The sequence below is a fragment of the Nicotiana sylvestris genome, chromosome 8 (assembly GCF_000393655.2).
Source record: "Nicotiana sylvestris chromosome 8, ASM39365v2, whole genome shotgun sequence".
In the NCBI taxonomy this organism is placed as follows: Eukaryota; Viridiplantae; Streptophyta; class Magnoliopsida; order Solanales; family Solanaceae; genus Nicotiana; species Nicotiana sylvestris.
Window position 1 is genome coordinate 138072659 of NC_091064.1, and position 26222 is coordinate 138098880.

At 39.7% G+C, this 26222-nt stretch overlaps 1 protein-coding gene across 2 annotated transcripts in view; it reads right to left on the bottom strand.

Moving 5' to 3' along the window:
- Window positions 1–26222, bottom strand: part of LOC104238566 (uncharacterized protein At1g32220, chloroplastic-like) — a 38901-nt gene that overhangs the window by 3298 nt on the left and 9381 nt on the right. Inside the window, exons 4-7 of one of the 2 annotated variants that reach the window (XM_070154343.1) lie at window positions 25402–25457; window positions 25227–25282; window positions 20142–20235; window positions 17244–17323 (exon numbers count right to left, since the gene is read on the bottom strand). In XM_070154343.1, the coding sequence (XP_070010444.1) occupies window positions 17244–17323; window positions 20142–20235; window positions 25227–25282; window positions 25402–25457 (286 nt within the window). The remainder of the gene's footprint in view (window positions 1–17243; window positions 17324–20141; window positions 20236–25226; window positions 25283–25401; window positions 25458–26222) is intronic. The other variant, XM_070154342.1, reaches the window with a different exon arrangement.

The window sequence follows — 26222 nt, forward strand, 5'->3', positions numbered from 1 at the left end:
TTGCAAGTAAAAAAAACTTAAAAAGAATTTTTAGCTTTCCATGAACACCATTAGACAGCCCCCAAGATTCCGACCACTCCACTGAATCTCTTCCGACGAAGCAGCCTCCACGCGCGGCTCTTTCCGGCGACCTTTCCCCCACGCGCCGGGCGCGTGAGCCAAATTCCGGCAGCTTTCAAAAAAAAAAATTTTGGACAGCTTCCTTTACTGCTAATTCCGACCAGATTGGTACAATTGTTTCAGATTTCCGACGACTTTTATTTTTCCGGGAGCGGGAAATCTCTGTTTTGGCCCAAATTTCAGTTTCTTTTACCTCAACAGCTCAACTGTGATGACCATCAAATACTCCTTATAATTTCCATAACCTGAACAGCTGGGTTGTACAATATGGGAGACAACCGGATTTATTTCAACGCAGGATTCAAATCTTTTGACATCACCAGATGGAATTCCAACAAAGAGGTATGGTTCGAATGGGTGGAGAGAAGCCGCAGCATGATGAGACGTTCATCCATGGGCAGAAAGGTAATGGAATGGATTTGTGTTGTACTTAAAGAAGCGTCGAAAGATCAAATGAATTTAGTGAAGCGATGGAAGTGAAAGGAACATATGACAGAACATTTCTGTACCAGGAAATTCAACGTTCACGGAAGATACATGAGCATTCTGTCACTGAAGGGAGAAGGGAGGTCTGTTATTATAATTCCAGAGTTAGCCTTGAATGCAGGTTGGAATGACATAGCAGCTAAGATAGAAAGATTCATACATCAGACCCCCAAAATGAATCCCACAGTCCCACCTAGAATCACGGTGGACAACTACCCTTATGTCAAAGCAATCAAGGAGACTAAATGGCAATCCAATACCCTTCGAGAGGCAAAGGTCAGCATAAACAATGGAGATATCTCTGTTGTGGAACCGACAGGTAGCGAGGATTCTGGTTTACTAAAAAGATGCATTGTCGGGTTTTTTGGGAAAGAAATCAATGAGAGACCCACTTTAGCAGACATAAGGCGATGGGCTAGTGTGTCATGGAACAAAGCATATGGAGTAAACATGTATGAAATGACAGGCAACATGTTTCTTTTTGAATTTCCAAACAGATTCATGGCGGAGCAGATTATGCAAGGAGAATGGAGTTGGAAAAAGTTCAAGCTTCATCTGGAATGGTGGAGTCATACTGCTGGAAGCATTCCAAACTCACAAATCGAGGAAACATGCTGGATTAGAGCCATGGGGATTCATTTACATCTATGGTCACAAAAGATCTTCAAAGAAATAGGAGATCTCTGTGGGGGATGGATAGCTACTGAAGAAGAAACTGATCTCAAAAATCATCTTAAGTTGGCAAGAATTAAAATTGTTGGTGATGGCAGAAAGACTCCCAATGAGGTTGGGATTGTAAGAGACGGTATCAAATTTTTCATCCCAATCTGACCTGAAAGACAGACAAGATATGAGCTGAAGATGCAAAAAAACGAACAATGTTTTGAAATAGAGAGATATTTGAACAATCAAGTGGGGTGCACCATATTGCAAAACACTTATAAAGGAAAGGCAAGTGTGCAACTTACACAAGGTTCGAGTTCGATGAATCAGAACAGTAAAGTGACAAACAACGAGCTGAAATCCTATAACTCCGACTTGGCTGCACAAGTCATTTTTAATGATCTCTCGTGTGAGTTTGCTGATGATATTAGGCTGAAGCCTTGTATTGAGGAAATGGGAGGACATTCTTACCTGGGGGCAAAAGAGTCCACTCCAGGGGATCCAATCCCCAATGAAAACCTTGAAAGTATGACAAAGGCAACATTCAACAGATGCAGTCAGCCAGAAGGTGGAGCAAAGATAGCAAGACTGGAACAGAAGGCAGGGGAGCAGAGCATAAACACAAATATGGGGGAAGATCAAGTTGGAAGTGTTTTGGAACAACTAAAGCACTTTAGCTCTATCCAAGATTGGGAAATCGAGGAGGTGAATCCGATAGCAGTTCAGCAACACAATCCTTTAATGGATAAAGACATGGATGCAACACTATGGGTCCATCAAAATATGATCAAATTGGGGAAAATGTTTGGAGTAGATTTTCAAGGCCATGAAGAAGAAGCATTGGAGTTGTTAATGCAAATTGACAGTTGCAGACAGGTTAGAAGGGTGGAGACAGAGCTGGAGGTGAAGAAACAAAGATTCAAAGGATCACTGGAATTAAAAGGTTTAACTTCGTTTGATGTCAAATTCAAGAGTGACGGGAAAAGGAGTAGGGGAAGAGATCTATCAATCATTTCAATATGAAGATCAAAGTAATTTCCTGGAATGTAAGGGGTTTAAACGACAAGAAAAGGGAGATCATAAAAAGTCAAGTGCAGAACTGGAGGGCAGACATTATATGCATGCAAGAGACAAAAGTGGAGGGGGATATTAAGGAAATAGTCAGTCAAATATGGGGTGGTAGATGGGTCAGGTATGCAAGTTTAGAAGCTAGCGGCACGAGAGGGGGGATTTTGTTATTATGGGATTGCAGAGTATGGAAAGGGGAGGTGTTACAGACTGGTACATATACTTTGACTTGCAAGTTCGAGGCTCTTTTACAGAATTTTCAATGTCACATAACAGGAGTGTATGCCCCAAATTGTAGAATAGAAAGGAAAATAGTATGGAGAGAAATTGGTGCAGTGAGGGGATTGATGGAAGGTCCTTGGGCGGTTTGTGGCGATTTTAACGTTACAAGGTACCCTTCTGAAAAACGGGAATGTTCATGGAGGTCCAAAGCGATGGTGGAATTCTCGGATTTTATAGAAGATATGGAGTTGATAGATCTACAACTTGAAGGAGGCTACTATACTTGGTTCAAAGGGGACAATCATACAGCCGCTTCAAGAATTGATAGATTTCTCATTTCAGAAGAATGGGATGAAAGCTTCAGAAACATCAAGCAAACTATCCAACAAAGGTTGATTTCGGACCATTCACCTGTGGCTCTATACTGTGGTGCGTGGGAACAAGCTAAATCATACTTTAAGTTTGAAAATTGGTGGCTGAATGTGGAAGGTTTTGATGACAGAATTAGAGACTGGTGGACATCTTTTGAATTCTCAGGAAGACCAGATTACATTTTAGCTTGCAAGTTAAAAGCTCTCAAGGGCAAGCTAAAAGAATGGAGTAGAGTTTATGAAGGTAATTTGGGACTGCAAAAAACAAAATTGCTAAGTCAACTAGCAGGTTTTGAGACAACACAACAACTAAGAGCGCTGACAGAGGAGGAATCAGTGAGGAAAGCAGCTACTCTAATGGGGATTGAGGAACAACTCAAGAATAAAGAAATTGTATGGAGACAAAAATCAAGAGCTCTGTGGCTCAAAGAAGGGGACATGAATACAAAAAATTTCCATCGCACTGCAAATGCACACAAGAGAAACAACAATATTGATCAACTAATGATTCGACATGAAGTAGTCGAGGATCCAGACAGAATAGAGATTGAGATAACTGAATTCTACAAGGAGTTATACAAAGAGCCTGAAGAGTGGAGACCAACGGTCAATTTCGAAAATAGATCAAGAATTTCTGAATCAGAAAGGGAGCTTTTACAGAGTAACTTTGAGGAACAAGAAGTTTTGACCTGTTTGAAGATGTGTGCAAGTGACAAGGCCCCAGGTCCGGATGGATACACAATGGGTTTTTTCAGAAAGTGCTGGGACATTTTGAAGGAAGACATCATGGCGGCCTTCAACAACTTCCATTCTCAGGAGATGTTTGAGAAAAGCTTCAATGCAACATATATAGCTTTGATTCCAAAGAAGACAGGTGCGAAAGAATTGAGAGATTTCAGACCGATCAGTCTGATAGGGAGCTTCTACAAATTGCTCTCAAAAGTCTTAACCGAAAGACTTAAAAGGGTGGTAGGGAAAATTGTCGATGCTCAACAAATGGCTTTCATCAAAGGAAGACAAATAATAGATGCAATGTTGATTGCCAACGAAGCTGTGGATTCAAGAATAAAAAAGAAGGAACCTGGAATCTTATGCAAATTAGATATTGAGAAGGCCTATGATCATGTAAATTGGAGCTTCCTACTCAGAATGTTAGAACTCATGGGTTTTGGGCAGAAATGGAATAGATGGATGAAATTTTGCATATCTACCGTAAAATTCTCCATTCTCATAAATGGATCTCCTAAAGGTTTTTTCCATTCACACAGAGGTCTAAGACAATGTGATCATTTATCTCTCTTTCTATTCATTATAGCCATGGAAGGATTGAACAACATGATCAAAACGGCTAAAGTTAGTGGATGGGTTAAAGGTTTTGAGGTAAACAGGAGTGGGGCAAACAATCTAGAGATCACACATCTCCAATATGCTGATGATACTCTAGTCTTCTGTGATGCCGAAAAGGAACAACTTAGATTGCTAAGAATCATTTTGGTCTTATTTGAGGGAGTCTCAGGATTACACATCAACGGGAGAAAGAGCAATATTTTTCCCATTAATGAAGTTAACAACATGGAGCAACTGACACAGATATTGGGAGGAGAAGTTGGGTCCCTACCAACTGTTTACCTTGGGATGCCTCTTGGTGCAAGATCCAAATCAAAAGAAATCTGGAATTCAGTCATAGAAAAGTGTGAGAAGAAGCTGTCAAGATGGAAATCACAATACCTATCATTGGGGGGCAGGCTAGTTCTAATCAACTCGGTATTAGACTCACTTCCTACTTATATGATGTCTTTGTTCCCAATTCCAGCAGGCATTTTACAGAGATTGGACAAACTCCGAAGATCATTCCTTTGGCAAGGTAATAAGGAGAAAAAGGTCTTTCATTTAGTTAAATAGAAGACACTCACAATGGATAAAAAACAAGGTGGTTTAGGAATAAGGAATTTGAAGAATCATAGCAAGGCTCTTAGAATGAAATGATTATGGAAGTACTCTCAAGAACCCCAATCTTTATGGGGCAAAGTGATCAAAGCAAAGTGTTAGCGGAAACGTAAAAGAAAGAACACAAGATTTAACGTGGTTCGGATCAAAATAATCCTACGTCCACCAGAGAACAATTTCCCTTTTAATATTAACAAATGAAGGGGAGATTTCCCAATTACACTTAAGAGAATTTCTCTCTTTAACTCTCTACTCACTACAATGTATTGTATTATTTTGGGATGATTTCTACAAGTGAAGGAGTGCATCTATTTATAGAGGTAAAGACCTCCTCTTGATGTCATTGGTGACATCAAACTACCTCCTCTTGATGTCATGGGTGACATCAAAGGAGGAAGCTTCCTCCTAGCATCCACACCAACTCTTTCCACCAACTCTTCCAATTGGCATGCCATTGTTGACTAAACATAAACCAACATTTTCAGCATGCCATTGTTAACTAAACATAAACCAACATTTTCAATCTCCACCTTGGTTTGCGTTTCGAGCGTGTGAACAACTCTGGCCAAAACTTCTAAGCTTACTGGGCAACCCCGTTGTAAGAAACAAGAAGAATCAAACCATTGTTGAACATACCACCTCCACCTAGCAACTGTTCTCTTCGGAGTTGCATCAGTTGATGCACACCCCCGCCAAGTCCTTGCAGTGTGCAAACTTAGCGAGCGGGACTATCTTGGTCAACATGTCTGCAGCATTATCGTCTGTGATAACCTTCACGACCTTGATAGTTCCCTCATCAATAACATCTCGAATAAAATGAAATCTGACATCAATGTGTTTAGTGCGCTCATGAAATCTCTGATTTTTCATTAGATGAATAGCACTCTGACTATCACATCTAAGAGTTGATTCCAGCTGAACCAAACTCAATTCCGCTACTAAACTTTTCAACCAGATAGCTTCCTTTACCGCCTCCGCTGCTGCCATGTATTCTGCTTCTGTCGTAGACAAAGCGACAATCGACTGCAAAGTCGACTTCCAACTGACGGCACTGCCAACGAGGGTAAAGATGTATCCAGTTGTGGACCTTCTTCTGTCAAGATCTCCTGCATAGTCAGAATCCACATAACCGAGAATTGAAATACCTGTACCACTTTTTCGAAAGGTAAGACCAACACCAGAAGCTCCTTTGAGATATCTCAATATCCACTTGACAGCTTCCCAATGCCTCTTTCCTGGGTTGGACATGTATCTACTTACCACACTTACAGATTGAGCAATATCTGGACGTGTGCATACCATAGCATACATAATACTACCAACTGCACTGGCATAAGGAATCTTTGACATATGCTCCACCTCATCCTCGGACTGAGGCATTTGTGACTCTGAAAGTTTAAAATGAGGAGCTAATGGTGTACTTACAGGCTTGCACGTTTGCATATTGAATCTTTCGAGAACCCTTTCAATATACCTCTTCTGAGAAAGATGTACAACATCGTCTTCTCTTGAAATCTCCATACCAAGGATTTTCTTTGCAGCTCCTAAATCCTTCATGTCAAATTCCTTACTCAATAGTTTCTTCAAAGCATTTATCTCTGTAATGTTGTTAGCAGCAATAAGCATATCATCAACATACAACAGTAAATAAATCATTGAGTTACCAGACATCTTCTTGTGATACACACAACTATCAAATGCACTCCTTGAGAATTCATGTGTAGTCATGAATGCATCAAACCTCTTGTACCACTGTCTAGGGGATTGCTTCAAACCATACAAAGACTTCTTTAGTTGGCATACGTGATCTTCTTTTCCCTCAGCTAGGAAACCTTCAGGTTGATCCATATAGATTGTCTCTTCTAGATCACCGTGTAAGAAAGCAGTTTTGACATCAAGCTGTTGAAGCTCCAAGTCAAATTGTGCAACCAATGCTAGTAGCACGCGAATTGAGCTATGCTTCACGACCGGAGAGAAAATCTCATTGTAGTCAATTCCCTCCTTTTGGCTGAAACCTTTTGCAACCAATCTCGCCTTGAACCTAGCATCTTCCACTTCAGGAATTCCCTCTTTCTTTCGGTAGACCCACTTGCATCCAACTGTCCTCTTCCCCTTTTGTCTTTTCACTAAGACCCATGTCTGATTCTTGTGAAGAGACTCCATCTCTTCAGTCATGGCTAACCGCCATTGTGCGGCATCCTTGCAAGAAGTTGCTTCAATATACGAGGAGGGCTCCAGATCTTTAATCTCTTCTTGTGCAGCTACGAACGCATATGCAATCAAGTTTGCTTGATTTATAAGGCGTTCCGGTTCTCGTGTCTGCCTCTTCTCCCTCCCCTTCGCAATTGTGTATGGTTCATTGACAGCAAGTTCTTCAACGCCTACATCTTCTGACTCATCTTTAACCTGAGTCTCTTGATCCTTTTCCTTGGCAAGCTCCACCGGAAGCTCCACCTGCTCGTTGTTCTTGTTTCCTGAAAACTCCACGGAAACTTTACGGGGATCAAGTATAGAGGATTCATCGAAGGTGACATCTCTACTAACTATAAATTTGAGTAAAGACAAACACCAAAGTTTGTACCCTTTTACTCCATCCACATACCCTACGAATATGGCCTTCTTAGCCCTTGGTTCAAGCTTTCCTTCATTAACGTGATAATAAGCTGGACACCCAAATACTCGTAAGTATGAATAGTTAGAGGGTTCACCTGACCATACCTCATTCGGAGTCTTAAAGTCAATTGCCGATGCTGGAGATCGATTGACAATATGAGCAGCAGTGTGAACTGCTTCAGCCCAAAATACTTTGGACATTTTGGCTTGTAGGAGCATACAACGAGCCTTTTCAAGAAGAGTTCTGTTCATTCTCTCGGCAACTCCATTCTGCTGTGGGGTATGCCTGACAGTCCTATGTCTTGAGATCCCATGAACCTTGCAGAATTCATTAAACTCTTCATTGCAAAACTCCAAGCCATTGTCTGTGCGAAGATACTTGATTTTCCGCTCCATTTGATTTTCAACCAAAATCTTCCACTCTTTAAATGCTTCAAAAGCATCACTTTTTGCCTTCAAAAAATACACCCAAACCTTTCGTGAGAAATCATCAATAAAAATGAGAAGATACCTCTTTCCGCCCTTCGATGGAAGTTTAGAAGGACCCCATAAATCTGAATGGATGTAGTCTAGCACTCCTCTTGTCTTGTGTTTGCCAGTGCTGAAGCTGACCTTCTTCTGCTTCCCTAGAACGCAGTGCTCACAGAAGTCAAGCGTGCTGATCTTCTCACCTTCCAAAAGTTTACGATTGCTCAACATCTCCAGTCCACGTGCGCTCATATGACCCAGTCTCATGTGCCATAGTCTTGCCTTGTCATCATTAGATAACTGCACTGTAGATGCATTTGCAGAGCCAACAATGGTGCTTCCGGCCAATGTGTAAAGGCCGTTCTCCAGCTTGCCTTTCAGCATGACTAAAGAACCTTTAGTCACCTTCATAGTTCCTGCTTCGCTCATGTACCTGTAGCCTTGTTCATCCAGAGTACCCAAGGAGATCAAATTCTTCTTCAGATCAGGAACATGACGGACTTGTGTAATAGTCCTCACGATTCCATCATGGCAGCGAACCCGAACTGAGCCAATGCCAACTATTGCACAAGTTGCATTATTGCCCATTACTACGGTTCCTCCACTTTTCTCGTAGCTGCTAAACCAGTCTTTTCGGAACGTCATATGCAGAGTACAAGCAGAGTCTAACACCCATTTGTTTTCATAACTACTATTATTATTACACGATGTTGTTAGTACATAATCATTATCAAAATTATGTACCTGTTCAACTGTAGATGCACTCGCCTTTTCCTTGGACTTTGACATTGGGCAATCTCGTTCAAAGTGCCCCTTCTTGCCACAACCCCAACACTCTGTATTCTTCTTGTTCACACGAGACTTTGATCTGTGCTTTGATTTGGTCTTTCCCTGTTGGCTAGTCCGGCCTCTTACAAAGAGGCCACTTGCCTGGTCATCTCTATCTCCTTCAATGTGCCTCCGCACATCACTAGAGTTAAGTGCCTGCCGCACTTGCTCAAGCTTGATAGGCTCCTTGCTATACATCATTGAATTCTCAATATCACGATATCCTGAAGTCAATGAAAATAGCAAAGCACATGCAAGCGTCTCCTCCTCCCTTTTAATTCCTGCAATCTGTAAGTCCATGACAAGTTTATTAAACGCATCTAAATGATCTTGTAACGAAGTACCTGACCCCATCTTAAATGTGTGAAGACGCCGTTGTAACAACATTCTTGTTGTCACTGATCGGTCTTGGTATAGCCCTTCTAGCTTTTCCCACAACTGTTTGGCCGTCTCTTCGGTACCCGTACTCACTTCACAAAGCACGTTAGGTGCAAGGGATAGTTGGATTGCACTCAATGCATCCCCTTCAATCTTCTCCTTGTCGGGAGCTGATATATCCGTAGGATACTTTCCGTCAATAGCATGGATTGAACCTTCCCTCCGCAGTAACGCCATCATCTGGATCTTCCAGATATTGAAGTTGTTGCGTCCATTGAATCTATCAATTTCAAACTTCATGGAACTCATATTTGCTTGTTCTTTCTCCTTGGATCGTTAAAGAATCCTGTCGCTCTGATACCAATTGTTAGCGGAAACGTAAAAGAAAGAACACAAGATTTAACGTGGTTCAGATCAAAATAATCCTACGTCCACCAGAGAACAATTGCCCTTTTAATATTAACAAAGGAAGGGGAGATTTCCCAATTACACTTAAGAGAATTTCTCTCTTAACTCTCTACTCACTACAATGTATTGTATTATTTTGGGATGATTTCTACAAGTGAAGGAGTGCATCTATTTATAGAGGTAAAGACCTCCTCTTGATGTCATTGGTGACATCAAACTACCTCCTCTTGATGTCATGGGTGACATCAAAGGAGGAAGCTTCCTCCTAGCATCCACACCAACTCTTTCCACCAACTCTTCCAATTGGCATGCCATTGTTGACTAAACATAAACCAACATTTTCAGCATGCCATTGTTAACTAAACATAAACCAACATTTTCAATCTCCACCTTGGTTTGCGTTTCGAGCGTGTGTCAAAAAAAGTCAGAACATCATAAGGAGTAAGTGTGTGGAAATCCATCAGAGAACTTTGGCCTATAATGAAGAATCACTCCTCCATAAGAGTGAACAACGGAAGGAACACATCATTCTGGAATGATAATTGGTTAGGAAACGGAAGCTTAAAGGAAAGATACCCCGACATGTTTAGTTTAGCACAAAACCAGCATAAGACAGTAGCTGATATGAGGAGTCATCAAGGATGGGAAATCGCTCTAAGAAGATAGTTGAATGACGGGGAGATAACAAGATTAGCTGACCTTTACAAAGAGCTGGAAGCATTTAAAAGATTACAGGAAGGTTTTGATTCACTTTGGTGGAAGAGGCACAACAGAGGGGTATACCGGGTGAAGGATGCATATAAGATTTTGAATCATAATAATCAGCAGGTGGAACCATGGCCTTGGAAACTGAAAATGTTGGTTTATGTTTAGTTAACAATGGCATGCTGAAAATGTTGGTTTATGTTTAGTCAACAATGGCATGCCAATTGGAAGAGTTGGTGGAAAGAGTTGGTGTGGATGCTAGGAGGAAGCTTCCTCCTTTGATGTCACCCATGACATCAAGAGGAGGTAGTTTGATGTCAGCAATGACATCAAGAGGAGGTCTTTACCTCTATAAATAGATGCACTCCTTCACTTGTAGAAATCATCCCAAAATAATACAATACATTGTAGTGAGTAGAGAGTTAAGAGAGAAATTCTCTTAAGTGTAATTGGGAAATCTCCCCTTCCTTTGTTAATATTAAAAGGACAATTGTTCTCTGGTGGACGTAGGATTATTTTGATCCGAACCACGTTAAATCTTGTGTTCTTTCTTTTACGTTTCCGCTAACAATTGGTATCAGAGCGACAGGATCCTTTAACGATCCAAGGAGGAAGAACAAGCAAATATGAGTTCCATGAAGTTTGAAATTGATAGATTCAATGGACGCAACAACTTCAATATCTGGAAGATCCAGATGATGGCGTTACTGCGGAGGGAAGGTTCAATCCATGCTATTGACGGAAAGTATCCTACGGATATATCAGCTCCCGACAAGGAGAAGATTGAAGGGGATGCATTGAGTGCAATCCAACTATCCCTTGCACCTAACGTGCTTTGTGAAGTGAGTACGGGTACCGAAGAGACGGCCAAACAGTTGTGGGAAAAGCTAGAAGGGCTATACCAAGACCGATCAGTGACAACAAGAATGTTGTTACAACGGCGTCTTCACACATTTAAGATGGGGTCAGGTACTTCGTTACAAGATCATTTAGATGCGTTTAATAAACTTGTCATGGACTTACAGATTGCAGGAATTAAAAGGGAGGAGGAGACGCTTGCATGTGCTTTGCTATTTTCATTGACTTCAGGATATCGTGATATTGAGAATTCAATGATGTATAGCAAGGAGCCTATCAAGCTTGAGCAAGTGCGGCAGGCACTTAACTCTAGTGATGTGCGGAGGCACATTGAAGGAGATAGAGATGACCAGGCAAGTGGCCTCTTTGTAAGAGGCCGGACTAGCCAACAGGGAAAGACCAAATCAAAGCACAGATCAAAGTCTCGTGTGAACAAGAAGAATACAGAGTGTTGGGGTTGTGGCAAGAAGGGGCACTTTGAACGAGATTGCCCAATGTCAAAGTCCAAGGAAAAGGCGAGTGCATCTACAGTTGAACAGGTACATAATTTTGATAATGATTATGTACTAACAACATCGTGTAATAATAATAGTAGTTATGAAAACAAATGGGTGTTAGACTCTGCTTGTACTCTGCATATGACGTTCCGAAAAGACTGGTTTAGCAGCTACGAGAAAAGTGGAGGAACCGTAGTAATGGGCAATAATGCAACTTGTGCAATAGTTGGCATTGGCTCAGTTCGGGTTCGCTGCCATGATGGAATCGTGAGGACTATTACACAAGTCCGTCATGTTCCTGATCTGAAGAAGAATTTGATCTCCTTGGGTACTCTGGATGAACAAGGCTACAGGTACATGAGCGAAGCAGGAACTATGAAGGTGACTAAAGGTTCTTTAGTCATGCTGAAAGGCAAGCTGGAGAATGGCCTTTACACATTGGCCGGAAGCACCATTGTTGGCTCTGCAAATGCATCTACAGTGCAGTTATCTAATGATGACAAGGCAAGACTATGGCACATGAGACTGGGTCATATGAGCGCACGTGGACTGGAGATGTTGAGCAATCGTAAACTTTTGGAAGGTGAGAAGATCAGCACGCTTGACTTCTGTGAGCACTGCGTTCTAGGGAAGCAGAAGAAGGTCAGCTTCAGCACTGGCAAACACAAGACAAGAGGAGTGCTAGACTACATCCATTCAGATTTATGGGGTCCTTCTAAACTTCCATCGAAGGGCGGAAAGAGGTATCTTCTCATTTTTATTGATGATTTCTCACGAAAGGTTTGGGTGTATTTTTTGAAGGCAAAAAGTGATGCTTTTGAAGCATTTAAAGAGTGGAAGATTTTGATTGAAAATCAAATGGAGCGGAAAATCAAGTATCTTCGCACAGACAATGGCTTGGAGTTTTGCAATGAAGAGTTTAATGAATTCTGCAAGGTTCATGGGATCTCAAGACATAGGACTGTCAGGCATACCCCACAGCAGAATGGAGTTGCCGAGAGAATGAACAGAACTCTTCTTGAAAAGGCTCGTTGTATGCTCTTACAAGCCAAAATGTCCAAAGTATTTTGGGCTGAAGCAGTTCACACTGCTGCTCATATTGTCAATCGATCTCCAGCATCGGCAATTGACTTTAAGACTCCGAATGAGGTATGGTCAGGTGAACCCTCTAACTATTCATACTTACGAGTATTTGGGTGTCCAGCTTATTATCACGTTAATGAAGGAAAGCTTGAACCAAGGGCTAAGAAGGCCATATTCGTAGGGTATGTGGATGGAGTAAAAGGGTACAAACTTTGGTGTTTGTCTTTACTCAAATTTATAGTTAGTAGAGATGTCACCTTCGATGAATCCTCTATACTTGATCCCCGTAAAGTTTCCGTGGAGTTTTCAGGAAACAAGAACAACGAGCAGGTGGAGCTTCCGGTGGAGCTTGCCAAGGAAAAGGATCAAGAGACTCAGGTTAAAGATGAGTCAGAAGATGTAGGCGTTGAAGAACTTGCTGTCAATGAACCATACACAATTGCGAAGGGGAGGGAGAAGAGGCAGACACGAGAACCGGAACGCCTTATAAATCAAGCAAACTTGATTGCATATGCGTTCGTAGCTGCACAAGAAGAGATTAAAGATCTGGAGCCCTCCTCGTATATTGAAGCAACTTCTTGCAAGGATGCCGCACAATGGCGGTTAGCCATGACTGAAGAGATGGAGTCTCTTCACAAGAATCAGACATGGGTCTTAGTGAAAAGACAAAAGGGGAAGAGGACAGTTGGATGCAAGTGGGTCTACCGAAAGAAAGAGGGAATTTCTGAAGTGGAAGATGTTAGGTTCAAGGCGAGATTGGTTGCAAAAGGTTTCAGCCAAAAGGAGGGAATTGACTACAATGAGATTTTCTCTCCGGTCGTGAAGCATAGCTCAATTCGCGTGCTACTAGCATTGGTTGCACAATTTGACTTGGAGCTTCAACAGCTTGATGTCAAAACTGCTTTCTTACACGGTGATCTAGAAGAGACAATCTATATGGATCAACCTGAAGGTTTCCTAGCTGAGGGAAAAGAAGATCACGTATGCCAACTAAAGAAGTCTTTGTATGGTTTGAAGCAATCCCCTAGACAGTGGTACAAGAGGTTTGATGCATTCATGACTACACATGAATTCTCAAGGAGTGCATTTGATAGTTGTGTGTATCACAAGAAGATGTCTGGTAACTCAATGATTTATTTACTGTTGTATGTTGATGATATGCTTATTGCTGCTAACAACATTACAGAGATAAATGCTTTGAAGAAACTATTGAGTAAGGAATTTGACATGAAGGATTTAGGAGCTGCAAAGAAAATCCTTGGTATGGAGATTTCAAGAGAAGACGATGTTGTACATCTTTCTCAGAAGAGGTATATTGAAAGGGTTCTCGAGAGATTCAATATGCAAACGTGCAAGCCTGTAAGTACACCATTAGCTCCTCATTTTAAACTTTCAGAGTCACAAATGCCTCAGTCCGAGGATGAGGTGGAGCATATGTCAAAGATTCCTTATGCCAGTGCAGTTGGTAGTATTATGTATGCTATGGTATGCACACGTCCAGATATTGCTCAATCTGTAAGTGTGGTAAGTAGATACATGTCCAACCCAGGAAAGAGGCATTGGGAAGCTGTCAAGTGGATATTGAGATATTTCAAAGGAGCTTCTGGTGTTGGTCTTACCTTTCGAAAAAGTGGTACAGGTATTTCAATTCTCGGTTATGTGGATTCTGACTATGCAGGAGATCTTGACAGAAGAAGGTCCACAACTGGATACATCTTTACCCTCGTTGGCAGTGCCGTCAGTTGGAAGTCGACTTTGCAGTCGATTGTCGCTTTGTCTACGACAGAAGCAGAATACATGGCAGCAGCGGAGGCGGTAAAGGAAGCTATCTGGTTGAAAAGTTTAGTAGCGGAATTGAGTTTGGTTCAGCTGGAATCAACTCTTAGATGTGATAGTCAGAGTGCTATTCATCTAATGAAAAATCAGAGATTTCATGAGCGCACTAAACACATTGATGTCAGATTTCATTTTATTCGAGATGTTATTGATGAGGGAACTATCAAGGTCGTGAAGGTTATCACAGATGATAATGCTGCAGACATGTTGACCAAGATAGTCCCGCTCGCTAAGTTTGCACACTGCAAGGACTTGGCGGGGGTGTGCATCAACTGATGCAACTCCGAAGAGAACAGTTGCTAGGTGGAGGTGGTATGTTCAACAATGGTTTGATTCTTCTTGTTTCTTACAACGGGGTTGCCCAGTAAGCTTAGAAGTTTTGGCCAGAGTTGTTCACACGCTCGAAACGCAAACCAAGGTGGAGATTGAAAATGTTGGTTTATGTTTAGTTAACAATGGCATGCTGAAAATGTTGGTTTATGTTTAGTCAACAATGGCATGCCAATTGGAAGAGTTGGTGGAAAGAGTTGGTGTGGATGCTAGGAGGAAGCTTCCTCCTTTGATGTCACCCATGACATCAAGAGGAGGTAGTTTGATGTCAGCAATGACATCAAGAGGAGGTCTTTACCTCTATAAATAGATGCACTCCTTCACTTGTAGAAATCATCCCAAAATAATACAATACATTGTAGTGAGTAGAGAGTTAAGAGAGAAATTCTCTTAAGTGTAATTGGGAAATCTCCCCTTCCTTTGTTAATATTAAAAGGACAATTGTTCTCTGGTGGACGTAGGATTATTTTGATCCGAACCACGTTAAATCTTGTGTTCTTTCTTTTACGTTTCCGCTAACAGAAACATATATGGAAAACAAAGATTCCATACAAGGTAGCTTGCTTCACTTGGCTACTAGCAAAGGAGGCGGTATTAACCCAGGATAATCTCATAAAAAGGGGAATTTCTCTGTGCTCAAGATGTTTTCTGTGCGGGGAAAATGCTGAAACTGTCACACATTTGTTTCTACATTGCAAGATTACAGACCAACTATGGAAAATCTTTATTAGTCCTAGGGGTATTTCATGGTCAATGCCATACAGGCTTAAAGATGTCCTTTATAGCTGGGAAAAAGCTGGAGCTGAAGCAACTAGTAGAGATAGATGGAGGACTGTCCCGGCTTGTATCTGGTGGACAGTTTGGAGGGAAAGGAACGCTAGATGTTTTGAAGATAGAAGCAATCCAGTGCAGAAGATCAAACTCAATTGTATTCTTCTTTTTTGTTTTTGGTGCAAACAGATTTACACAGAAGATACATTGACAATCATAGACATACTAGGATCTTGCTAGGTCTCGAACTAGAACATCTACTAATCCTCTCCATGTAAATTTGGTTTTCAGTGCAACCTATGTACTGATGTTTTTAATATATACAATAGTTACCAATTCAAAAAAAAAAATACTTAAATAATGCAAAAAATTCATATAAAAATCACAAGCATTCAACATTACAGAGTAGACCCTAAATTTATTGTTCAAATCTAGCAGAACAGTAATGACAAAAGTTTATTGTGAAAAGACCACTATTTTGAGATTTTGAAAAGGAACCCAACAGTTCCACATGAAAATCCATGCAAGAGGAAAAGAAGGATCAAAAGACTTCTACTATAGCTAACAATTGCAAATATCACATTCCCAATGGGAGGTTAACCTATAAAAATTAGTTCACCTGCAAATAGAATGCCTCTTGTCTGGGCAGAAGCACCAGAGTTAAAATTTCCTAGATCCTCGCATGTTGGAGCTTTTAAGTTTTTAATTAGTTGTAAGCATTAAGTACCTCAGAACTGAAGCATTTCAGTGTAATCAGATGCTAAAAATGCAGATTAAAATGAGACCATACAGTAGCTACGCCAAAACGGTTTTGCAACAACTTTTATTTGAGCCGTTATCTTGGGGTTTAGATGAGTAAGGCACATTCGGCAAAGAAATTGAAGATATAAAATGCTTCCCTTTGTGTGGATAAGATGGTTTTATAAGAAATCAGCTACTGATGATGTTGAGTTTACAGTTACAAAAACAAATAAGAGGTGGCCACAGTGCAGTCCAAGCAATGAAAGAAGGAAGAAGAAATTAGCGAAAGAAAATGGGAATATTGGCTTTTCTTGAGGAAAGGGTGCTTCAGAGAATATGAACATATGAAAGGAATAATAAAGTAAACTACTTGGTCAGATAGAAATAGCTTTTAGGCTAAAAACCAATTAAGTTGGTTTTCGAGTAAGGAATCCCTAGTTGAATGATTCCCAATCAACTTTGTCCTGTTAAATGAATCCAGTTTTCATTTCGTTGGGGAAAATCTCTAAAATCTAATGTAGGTGCGAATTCTCGCCTTTCATTTGCTTCTCTTCGATGGAAGTTTGATTTTTCCAAGGTACTTATTAGATCGAATGTACTTATTCCATCTAATAGGCACAAGGAATCGTGATGTCTTTCTAAGGTATTGCGGGGCTCTTGATTAGCTCTTATTTGTGGTGCACCCCAACTCTATCTTTTGACTTGTTTTGACTTAAAAGCAGTTGGTTTAAAAGCACTTATGATGCTTACCAAACATAAAAAAATAAGACAAAGTGCTATTAAGCTGGTTTGACCAGCTTTAAGCTAACCTAAACACCCTCAAAGTCACTTTTGAGTATTAGACAAATACCTTTCCCTCATAATAACCTTGTAACAAGTAATTTGCAACACCAAAGTCCGCAGCAGAGATGTAAACAAATCTTTTAACACCTGCACACAGAAATGAGCCATGTATACAGTGTCACTGACCCAATATCCCACAAAATATATTTAGATTTACTTTATAGAAGTGTGCTGACAATTTTCCCTTTTTCTTAAACCAATCCATGCATCAATTAAAGATGTGGGATACAAGGCTCAATGAGAAATACAGCAGAAAGACCACAGATTATACTACCTCTACAAATTACTCCTGTTCAAATATGCATACATATAAATGAGTTGAAATCTGGCTAGATTTTTTTTACCTTTCTGACAGACTAATAGTTGCGTACGCAAATACAACTTTTGCAAAGATACCCAGGCTCATATAACAATTCCAAGATTTATCCCTCCTCGTCCCATATGATCTAAAATGTGATTGTTTTACACTAAGGCCCTCTTAGGAAACATTTGAAAAACCAAGATTCAAGTGAGGAGTGAATATGTATGAACATTTGGGCAAAAGCTACCGATCATTGGTCAACCATGAACAATTTCTTTTATCATTAGAAAATGAATCTAGTAAACTCTTCCTGCACATAATGCATCAATTAGGATTTTAAGGACTATCGTGGCTCTCAAGCACAACAAGTGATTGACATGCACTCTACCAAATACTACATTAAGTGAAACCTTCAGTCAGAAAAAAGAGGTTGAGGAGCTCTCCCTTTCTTAGAGATGGAACAACGGAGGTACAATAAAAAAAATTAAGTTGGAATCCGAGATGAGTAGGGGTTCAAAATACATGTCTTTAGCATTTAAAAGTTCAGTACTGAGACAAGCCAAACAGACTGTGAGACATATTCACTCTTCTATATTTAAATCGAAAGGAAATGGAAATTACAACAAAGAAAAAACCATCTTATCGACCGAAATGAAAGATGGTGGCATAGTTTAAGACTCGAGCTGAAATATTTGATATAGTCACAAATACGTCACAAATACAGTTTGCGAGTAATGGTTAAACAATTTGAGGGGCTTCAAGAAACTGAATTAGGCTGCCTAAATCTGTGAGATAAGTTTGATTTACTCATGTGTGATGTGTTTTTCCGTTCCTATTGATCATTGCAGTCCACTAACTAGTTGAAGACACTCCTTGCTGCTAATCGCCTTAATCCCTAAATGTTAAAATAGAAAAAAAACTTGTCATTGACTTAATTTAGTAACGATGTACAACAAGTGCTCCTCATATAGGAATCTTAGGTGGTAGCTATTAGATCTATGCACTAGAAAGGTAAATAAATATTATATAATGAAATACATAATATCTTACGGCATCAAGTAGCATTCTATAAGATTTTCCTTGTTCAAGAATAATTAATCTTAGATGCGTATGAATCTACACACATAAACCTTTGATCTTCTAACTGGCCCCCTCAAACTCAAAGTGGAGAACCCAATTTGAGTTGCATATTTTGGACACAGAAAATTGAAGTCGAAATCTTGCCAGAATAGCACATAACCACCAGAAAGAAGATCGATGTTTGAATTCTTTCTTCCGGAAAGTCAATTGGTAATAACGCAACGAAAGAAGGTGATTCTTACACTATACACGAAAAGGAGTCTATTCTCAATCATCAAAAAGATATATGGTGTTACCAATCTCCGGTACAATATCAGTATAACTTGAATTGGTATAACAATGACAAGAAACATAAGATCTAGAGGAGCGCAATGGTCGCATAGAAAGAAGCACTGATGGTCGCGGAATAGAATAAAGGCACCAGAATGATTGTCCGAGAGATAAACGGTGCTTGAACGAACTTAGAGAAGGGAACGGCGGAACATGTCAAAGAGGAGTGATGGATGAATGGTCACCGGTGAGAGAAGCGATGCCTACACAATCTTTTGGAGAGTAGAGGCACCAGTTTTCTGTGAGAGGAGAGACACTGAACACCGAAAGGAAAAGAGAAGATGAAAACATAGTTGGACGGGCAGCACACGTTGGCCGGTGCCTAGAATATTTTTTCCTATTTTTAACGTGAAGAAAACAAACCTTGAGCCTAGCTCATGGGATAAAGATTGCCCAAAAGGCCAAAAGCATATGAGGAGATAACAACTCATTGCTTAACCAATATGAGACAGTCTAGCACCTCCACGTGCCTAACCCTACTTATTTGGAGTGAAGATAACATAATGTCGGGGCCTAACATTAGATAAACCAAAAATAAAGACTGGTTAAGCTCTGCTACCATGTGAAGAAAATGAACCTTGAGCCTAGCTCAACCCTAGAAGCTAGCATGAGATTGCTTTACACAATAAGGAAACAACACCATATTCTCTCAATGAAATGAGGACAACCTAAACAATAGAAGACGGAAGTGTTTTGGAAATCTTACGTTACAATTTTTCCTACAACGCAAAAGTTTGGCCATGGTTGAAAACTATATCTGCCATTAATCACATTATGCCATCGACAATTTGTTGTTGACCTGTTTCAAGCATCTACTAAATCATTTCCTATCAACAATACGTTTCTGGCCCATAATTACTCAAATTCAACCCATATTTACCTACTAGAGGCAAATAGTTAAAGACTAGGTTGAATGGAGCAACCTACTATAGAAGCAAAACCAAATGTGGTTATTTGATTAATTTTAGCTCTAGCCATTATACTCGAGGCTTGAGATATGCAACGACACCAAGAATTACATTCTTGGAAAACTGCTTTATAGGCAAAAAGGAAAAAAATCCTAGTCGAAACCAAAACTTCTTTGACATCGCGGTATTCAACTAACATTTCCACAGAAAAGCAGGGGTACACAGAGTCTCACGCCAGAGGTGCTTAAATACCATGAAAAATAGAAAAATGGAAACTAGCTAATACCTTCTTGTGAAGCAGCTCTGATTGCATTTATGTTGGCTGTCCCATTTATTTTATACATGTATGAGTTAGATCCAAAGCCACCCACACAAGAGATCTGCAAATACAATTGCCTCAGGACTTATTCTTGCACAAAAGAAAAAAGGGACGGTTACACTAGATTCATATGAAGCAATACCGCATTTAAGATGGAAAAGTAAAGAAGGATGTTGTAGGACCTTAGAAGGAGCAAGTAGACTTCACTAGACGGAATGTTATTACACATTGATTCAAATAGTATCCTCCATCTTATGAATCCTGTGCAGCTCAAGCTCAATTATATAAGAAAAAAAATTCTAGTTCTATGCCTCTGGTCCTATATTTTTTTTTTTTAATCAAGTACATAAGTTCTCATTGATGAAAGGGCCAAAAACAAAAGCAGCCGTATACAAGGGGTATACCCAAAGATAAAAACCTACACAGGTGGTTATATGCCTCTAGTCCTATTCAAAATGTGCCTGAAGTTCCAATTTACAACACATAAGAAAAATTCTAATTATGAGGAAAGATGGAAAAGGTTGCAGATTTCAGACTTAGACGTACATCGATCCTATACCCATAAAAACATAAAAATGCAATTCTAGTCATGAGATAATGCAACAACAACAACAACAACCACCACCCAGTATAATCCCACAAGCGGGGTCTGGGAGGGTAGGATGTACACAGCCTTACCCCTACCCTAGAAGGACAGAAAGACTGTTTCCGATAGACCCTCGGTTAAAGAAGGTGAAAGAAGTCCTGATAGCAAGTAATAGCAAGACAAATAATTAGAATGAGACAATGCCCAGTCATAATTTCGATAAAAGCCAGTCACATGTGAACTTGTTTATGCTGCATTTGTTTTGTGTTATTTCCTGAGTGTTGGTTAGCCATATTAATTAACAATGAACCAATCCATGAGCTGACAGCAACTTGTACTTATAATTTGTCTTCAGTTGTCATCACATGTTCCTTCAGATAGAATAAACAGCAGCTTCATAAGGGATTTCCGGTGCTCAACAGAAGATTATTTCGCAGCCAAAAAATCACAATTGAGCAAATCAAAAGTCCTATCTAAGCCATAGTAGCATCAATTACAGTATAGAACTAGATTGCCGACATCTTCTTGACAATGTCAAAACGAGAGAATCTACAGTTGATGAGGTTGATAGGACATGCCAAAATCTGAAGGTTCCATTCTTTGACCAGCTCTCCCAACCAAACCCAAACTTGCATGCACGGTGCATCTAAGTCCCTATTCTGTTGTTCCATTTTGGGACAAAAAGAAAAGAATCCACAACCTTTACCAAGTACGAATGATAGTCGACCACCAAATCCCTTGGTCCGCAATAACTGCCCAAGCCACAAGCACTTTTGTACCTATACCGGTTTGAGCAGCCAAAACATTGATATAGAATGACACACCTAGGTCTCAGGATGAGATTCTGAAAGAGTAGTACCGAAGAAATTCTTTCTTGATTCCATCTATAGAAGTCCATATGCGTGAAATTATGCTTTTTTTAAGAAACCGGGGTGTTTGGATTAGCTTTTGTGCAAGCTATGTTTAACCTGACGGGAAGAGGATTGGTTTCAGTTATTCAACTGAAATTTCCCGTGTAAGATCCTAGAATGACCTAGGTGAATATCTCTACTTTTCCAATGGATTTTCCCTCTTCTCTTGCCTCGTGTGTATCTTTGTAATTCCAGCATTTAACCCTGAGAGAAGTGTTTTTCACTATTCTTTTCATCAGATTAATAGTTCTCCTTTTTGTCACCGATCCAACAAACAAACAAAAAAGTATTCTCTATTTCTCAAATGTTCTAACCTCCGTTCCCAGCAAGAACGCTCAATATCTCACATGTTTCTAAGCGTGTTGCATCAGAATATATCCAATAGTTTCTCGCATTAGGTTTTATCATCCACAATTCTCTTTTTCACAAATTTCCTATTGCCATTCCTAGGAGTAGAGCTTAGGATCTTACATGTTTCCGAGCCATGTTGCATTACAGTAGGTCAAAAAATTTCTACCTTAGTCTCCTCACACAAAGGAGAAAGAAAAGGGCAGTCTAGTACACAAAGCATCCCGCGCTCACGCAGGGTCCGGGAAGGGCCGCACCCCAAAGGGTGTGATGCAGACAGCCTAATACAAGCATTAGTGGTTGCTTTTACGGCTCGAACCCGTGACCTACAAAGGAGAATCGAAGAGAAATTCTCTGATGCTTCCGAGTCCAACCATCTCTGCTACTCAGCTAATACTAATCTCCTTCTCACATGCCTATTGGACAGACCAAGCAGTCCTTTCTTAACTTTGAGAAAATCATATCCAAAATAAAAGTACTACCACCATTAAATCTCCAAAGAGGGACATTATGTACTCCTAGCAATTAACGTTTCAAATTAAACCAGGAAGTAATTGAAACAAAAATCCATCTGTAACTGCCACTGCTGTGTGCATCTTATAAAAGGCCTATACGAAAAGCCAGATTTTGATCTTCACCGACGAGCTGTGTGCACATCAAGCTAGCTTACACTAGAAGAGGACAGAAGAATAAATATTGATATTATAGTACTGATCAGACTTTGCACAAGGTTCAAGTAATAAACTTCAAAAAGAAACAAATCCGTACAAGGTTCAACAGTTCTCTTGTGAACATTAGCTGGAGCATATTAAAACATTCATGTGATCGGAAAAGATATTACTCAGCCACCTAGACAGCTTACTTTGGATTACCATGTCAATTTAAAAATTTTCTTTAAACATTAACTAATGGATTAAGAAAACCTATGTACAGGTGAAAGGTACCTTAATACCCTAAAGCAAATCTTACAACTAAACAATGCTAGAAAATACAAATGCTATAAATGTCCAAAAAAGATTCGTTAACCAATAACTAGGGCAGAGGGAGTAACTTCATATTTATTTTCATTCCCCCATGCCAACACCCACAAAAGCGGTGAAAAGTTCTTCAGGAAACAGTTCACAGTTCAGCTTCTGGAACACAGGATTTTGTATACTAGTATGGCCCCTGCGCAAAGATTACACACACAAATAGAGAGTTGGATGGCAGTCTAAGAAGGGAAAGGAAGAATATTATCCCACTATAACCCGACAAGTACAGTAGACCGGTAATATTTAAACTTTAGTCAGGCGCACGCTTTAATCTTAGAATTTTTTGGCAACAAAGATGATCTTGAACTTTTAAAATACAATAATCTGACACTTCTATTAGATTCATTTACTCAAATTCCATGGGATTAAAAAAATAGAAACAAAAATGTTTTACTGTTTTTATTCCATGTATAAAGATGCTTCATCCCTTTCACTTTATTTATCTATTTCCATCCTTCCCACACTCCAGATGAAAAGAAGAAACGTCTCCCAAAATTTTTAATTAATCAAATTTCAACAACAACAATCCCAGTAGAATCCCACAAGTGGGGTTTGGGGAGAATAATCTGTACCCCTACCTCATGAAGATAGAGAGGATGTTTCCGATAGACCCTCGGCTCAAGAACAGTTAAAAGAAAGGAATACACAAATAATAGCACCAACAAGGTAATAGGCAATAGAAACAAATGGCAAAGTGTGTAATAGCAAAGATATTACAAAAATACAAGAATAGCGGCAATACTACTGGTAAGAATGACCCACCGTGTAATAACAAGGAACTAGGAATAGGAAAATACAAGACTAGTGCTAATACTATTGGTAAGACAAAGGAGAAAATCACGGCCACCTGTCAACCCACAACCTTAATTCTCGACTTCCACATCTTTCTGCCGAGGGTCATGTCCTCGGTAAGCTGAAGTAGTGTCATGTCCTACCTAATCATTTCTCCCCAATACTTCTTAGGCCTCCTTCTACCCCTCCTCTGACCCACCACGATCAACCGCTTACACCTCCTAACCAGAGCATCAGTGTCTCTCCTTTTCACATGCCCGAACCATCTCAGTCTCGATTCCAGCAACTTGTCTTCCACATGAGCCACGCTCACCTTGTCCCTAATAACTTCATTCCTAATTTTGTCATGTCTTTCCTGGTATGCCTACACATCCATCTCAACATCCTCATTTTTGCTACTTTCATCTTCTGGACATGAGATTTCTTGACTGACCAACACTTGGCTTTATACAGCATAGTCGGTCTAACTACCGCTCTGTAGAACTTGCCCTTAAGTCTTGGTGGCACATTCTTATGGCACAAAACACCAGATGCGAGCCTTCATTTCATCCACCCCGCTCCAATACGATGTGTAACAAAAGGCCCGTCAAAATTTCTCAACCTTAGCAGTATTTGATTAAACTTACCATTATATTTAGTAGAAGCTAACATAAGTGGCAAGATACTATGTTCCAATATTTCAAAACCATCTTTGCTTCTAAAATTGTTAATAATTCTCCGGAAGATTTCTCAGTTTCAAGTGTGTGTTTGGCATAACAAAAGTCTCTTTTCAAAAGAAAATCAGGAAAATGACTTATTTTCTGAAAATGTTTTCCCGAATATTTTCGGGACAACATATTTGTTAAAATTTGATAATAATATAGCAAATCTGGTAAGGTTTCAAATAATAATCTTGAGCATTAGAGATTGATAATGATATCAACATATTGGTTAAACAGTGATATGTAGTTAAGAGTTGAGATAATTGTGAAGAAAAATACTTCATCAAAAAAGTGAGGGAAGTCCGCTTTCCCTTTGGCAGAAAAATGTTCTCCCTCATAAATATTTTTCAGCACCCAAACACCAAAACATAAGTTGGAATATATTTTCCTTCACACCAAACACACACCCAAAGACAAAGCATCTTGTGAAAACTAAAATGACACTGATGAACCTATTCAGAAATACTTTCAGTGAAGACAAGTGATGGAAATGTTGCTGGATATACAAAAAGCCTTTTCAAAGTCCCTTTCCCTTGCCCAAAAGCCAAAAAAAATAATACTAATTGCAAAACAAATAAACATAAAACAAAGAAAAGACAGGTAGCAAAATTTTCCATCAGTTTGCATTAGATATTGAAATGTTCCACAAGGATACTTGGATAAAGGCCAAAGGCAGTACATACAACAGAAGTTACTCCCTTGAGTGCATCACTCCACGAATCAGTTGAAAGTAGGTTTCCTGTCCGTCGGATATAGAAGCGGAAATGATTAAATCCTCTCCAGCATCATCATATCCATAGCTAGAAATAAAATAGACCCTCCGGCGAACAAACCAAAGTAGATATGAACATAGCAAACCTTGATGCCAAGTCACACTGTTAGCCCAGGATTCTTGTATTGATGACCTTCCTGTTCTACAAGCGGAAAAGAAATAATTTCAGAGCAGAAAGATTGAGATCGATACACGACCAACTGCAGCCTAACAAAGAGAGGGGAAGAATTCTAAGGAGGACCCAACAAGCACACAGTTAGCACCGTCTAAAGTCAGAATAAGCTTTCCATCGTGAAGGTTTATGCAATAACCTAAATGCTATAGCTCTAATATTAGGAATAAAAAGGAAGCAGAAGAATAACCTGCAAATAGGTGTGAAAAATTGAGAGAAATTACAAACAAAACCTTAAGTGATTTCAGATATTCTGTTGTTGTACTTTACAAGGTTAAAATATTTCTTTATTTCTTTTGATCTTGATAGAGAAACAAAGACTCCGTCAGGGAAGAGAATGCATAGAGGACACAAGGATAAGTGCAATAAAATTTTCATCAATCAAATAGTGGGCTATGGTACATAAGGTAGCGTAAATATATGTTGGTCTCTTTAATGTGTCAAAACTTAACGGAATGGGCAGCAACATAGAAATATCTGATGAAACCATATTAGGAATATTGAAAAGAACATAAGACTACATCAGCCTCTTACTTGTCTGTAAGAAACATAACTTCTTACAAAATTTAATATGCTGTCTTACAAAAATTGAGGCTGTCAATGAAGCTAAATAAAGCTATGTGACTATGCCATTCATGATCATGGTGTTTCCCAACGAAAAGGTGTCCGCCACTTAACATAATATAAGCATTCTATAACTATGTCTAAGGAAGACTCAGCCTAACCACTATAACA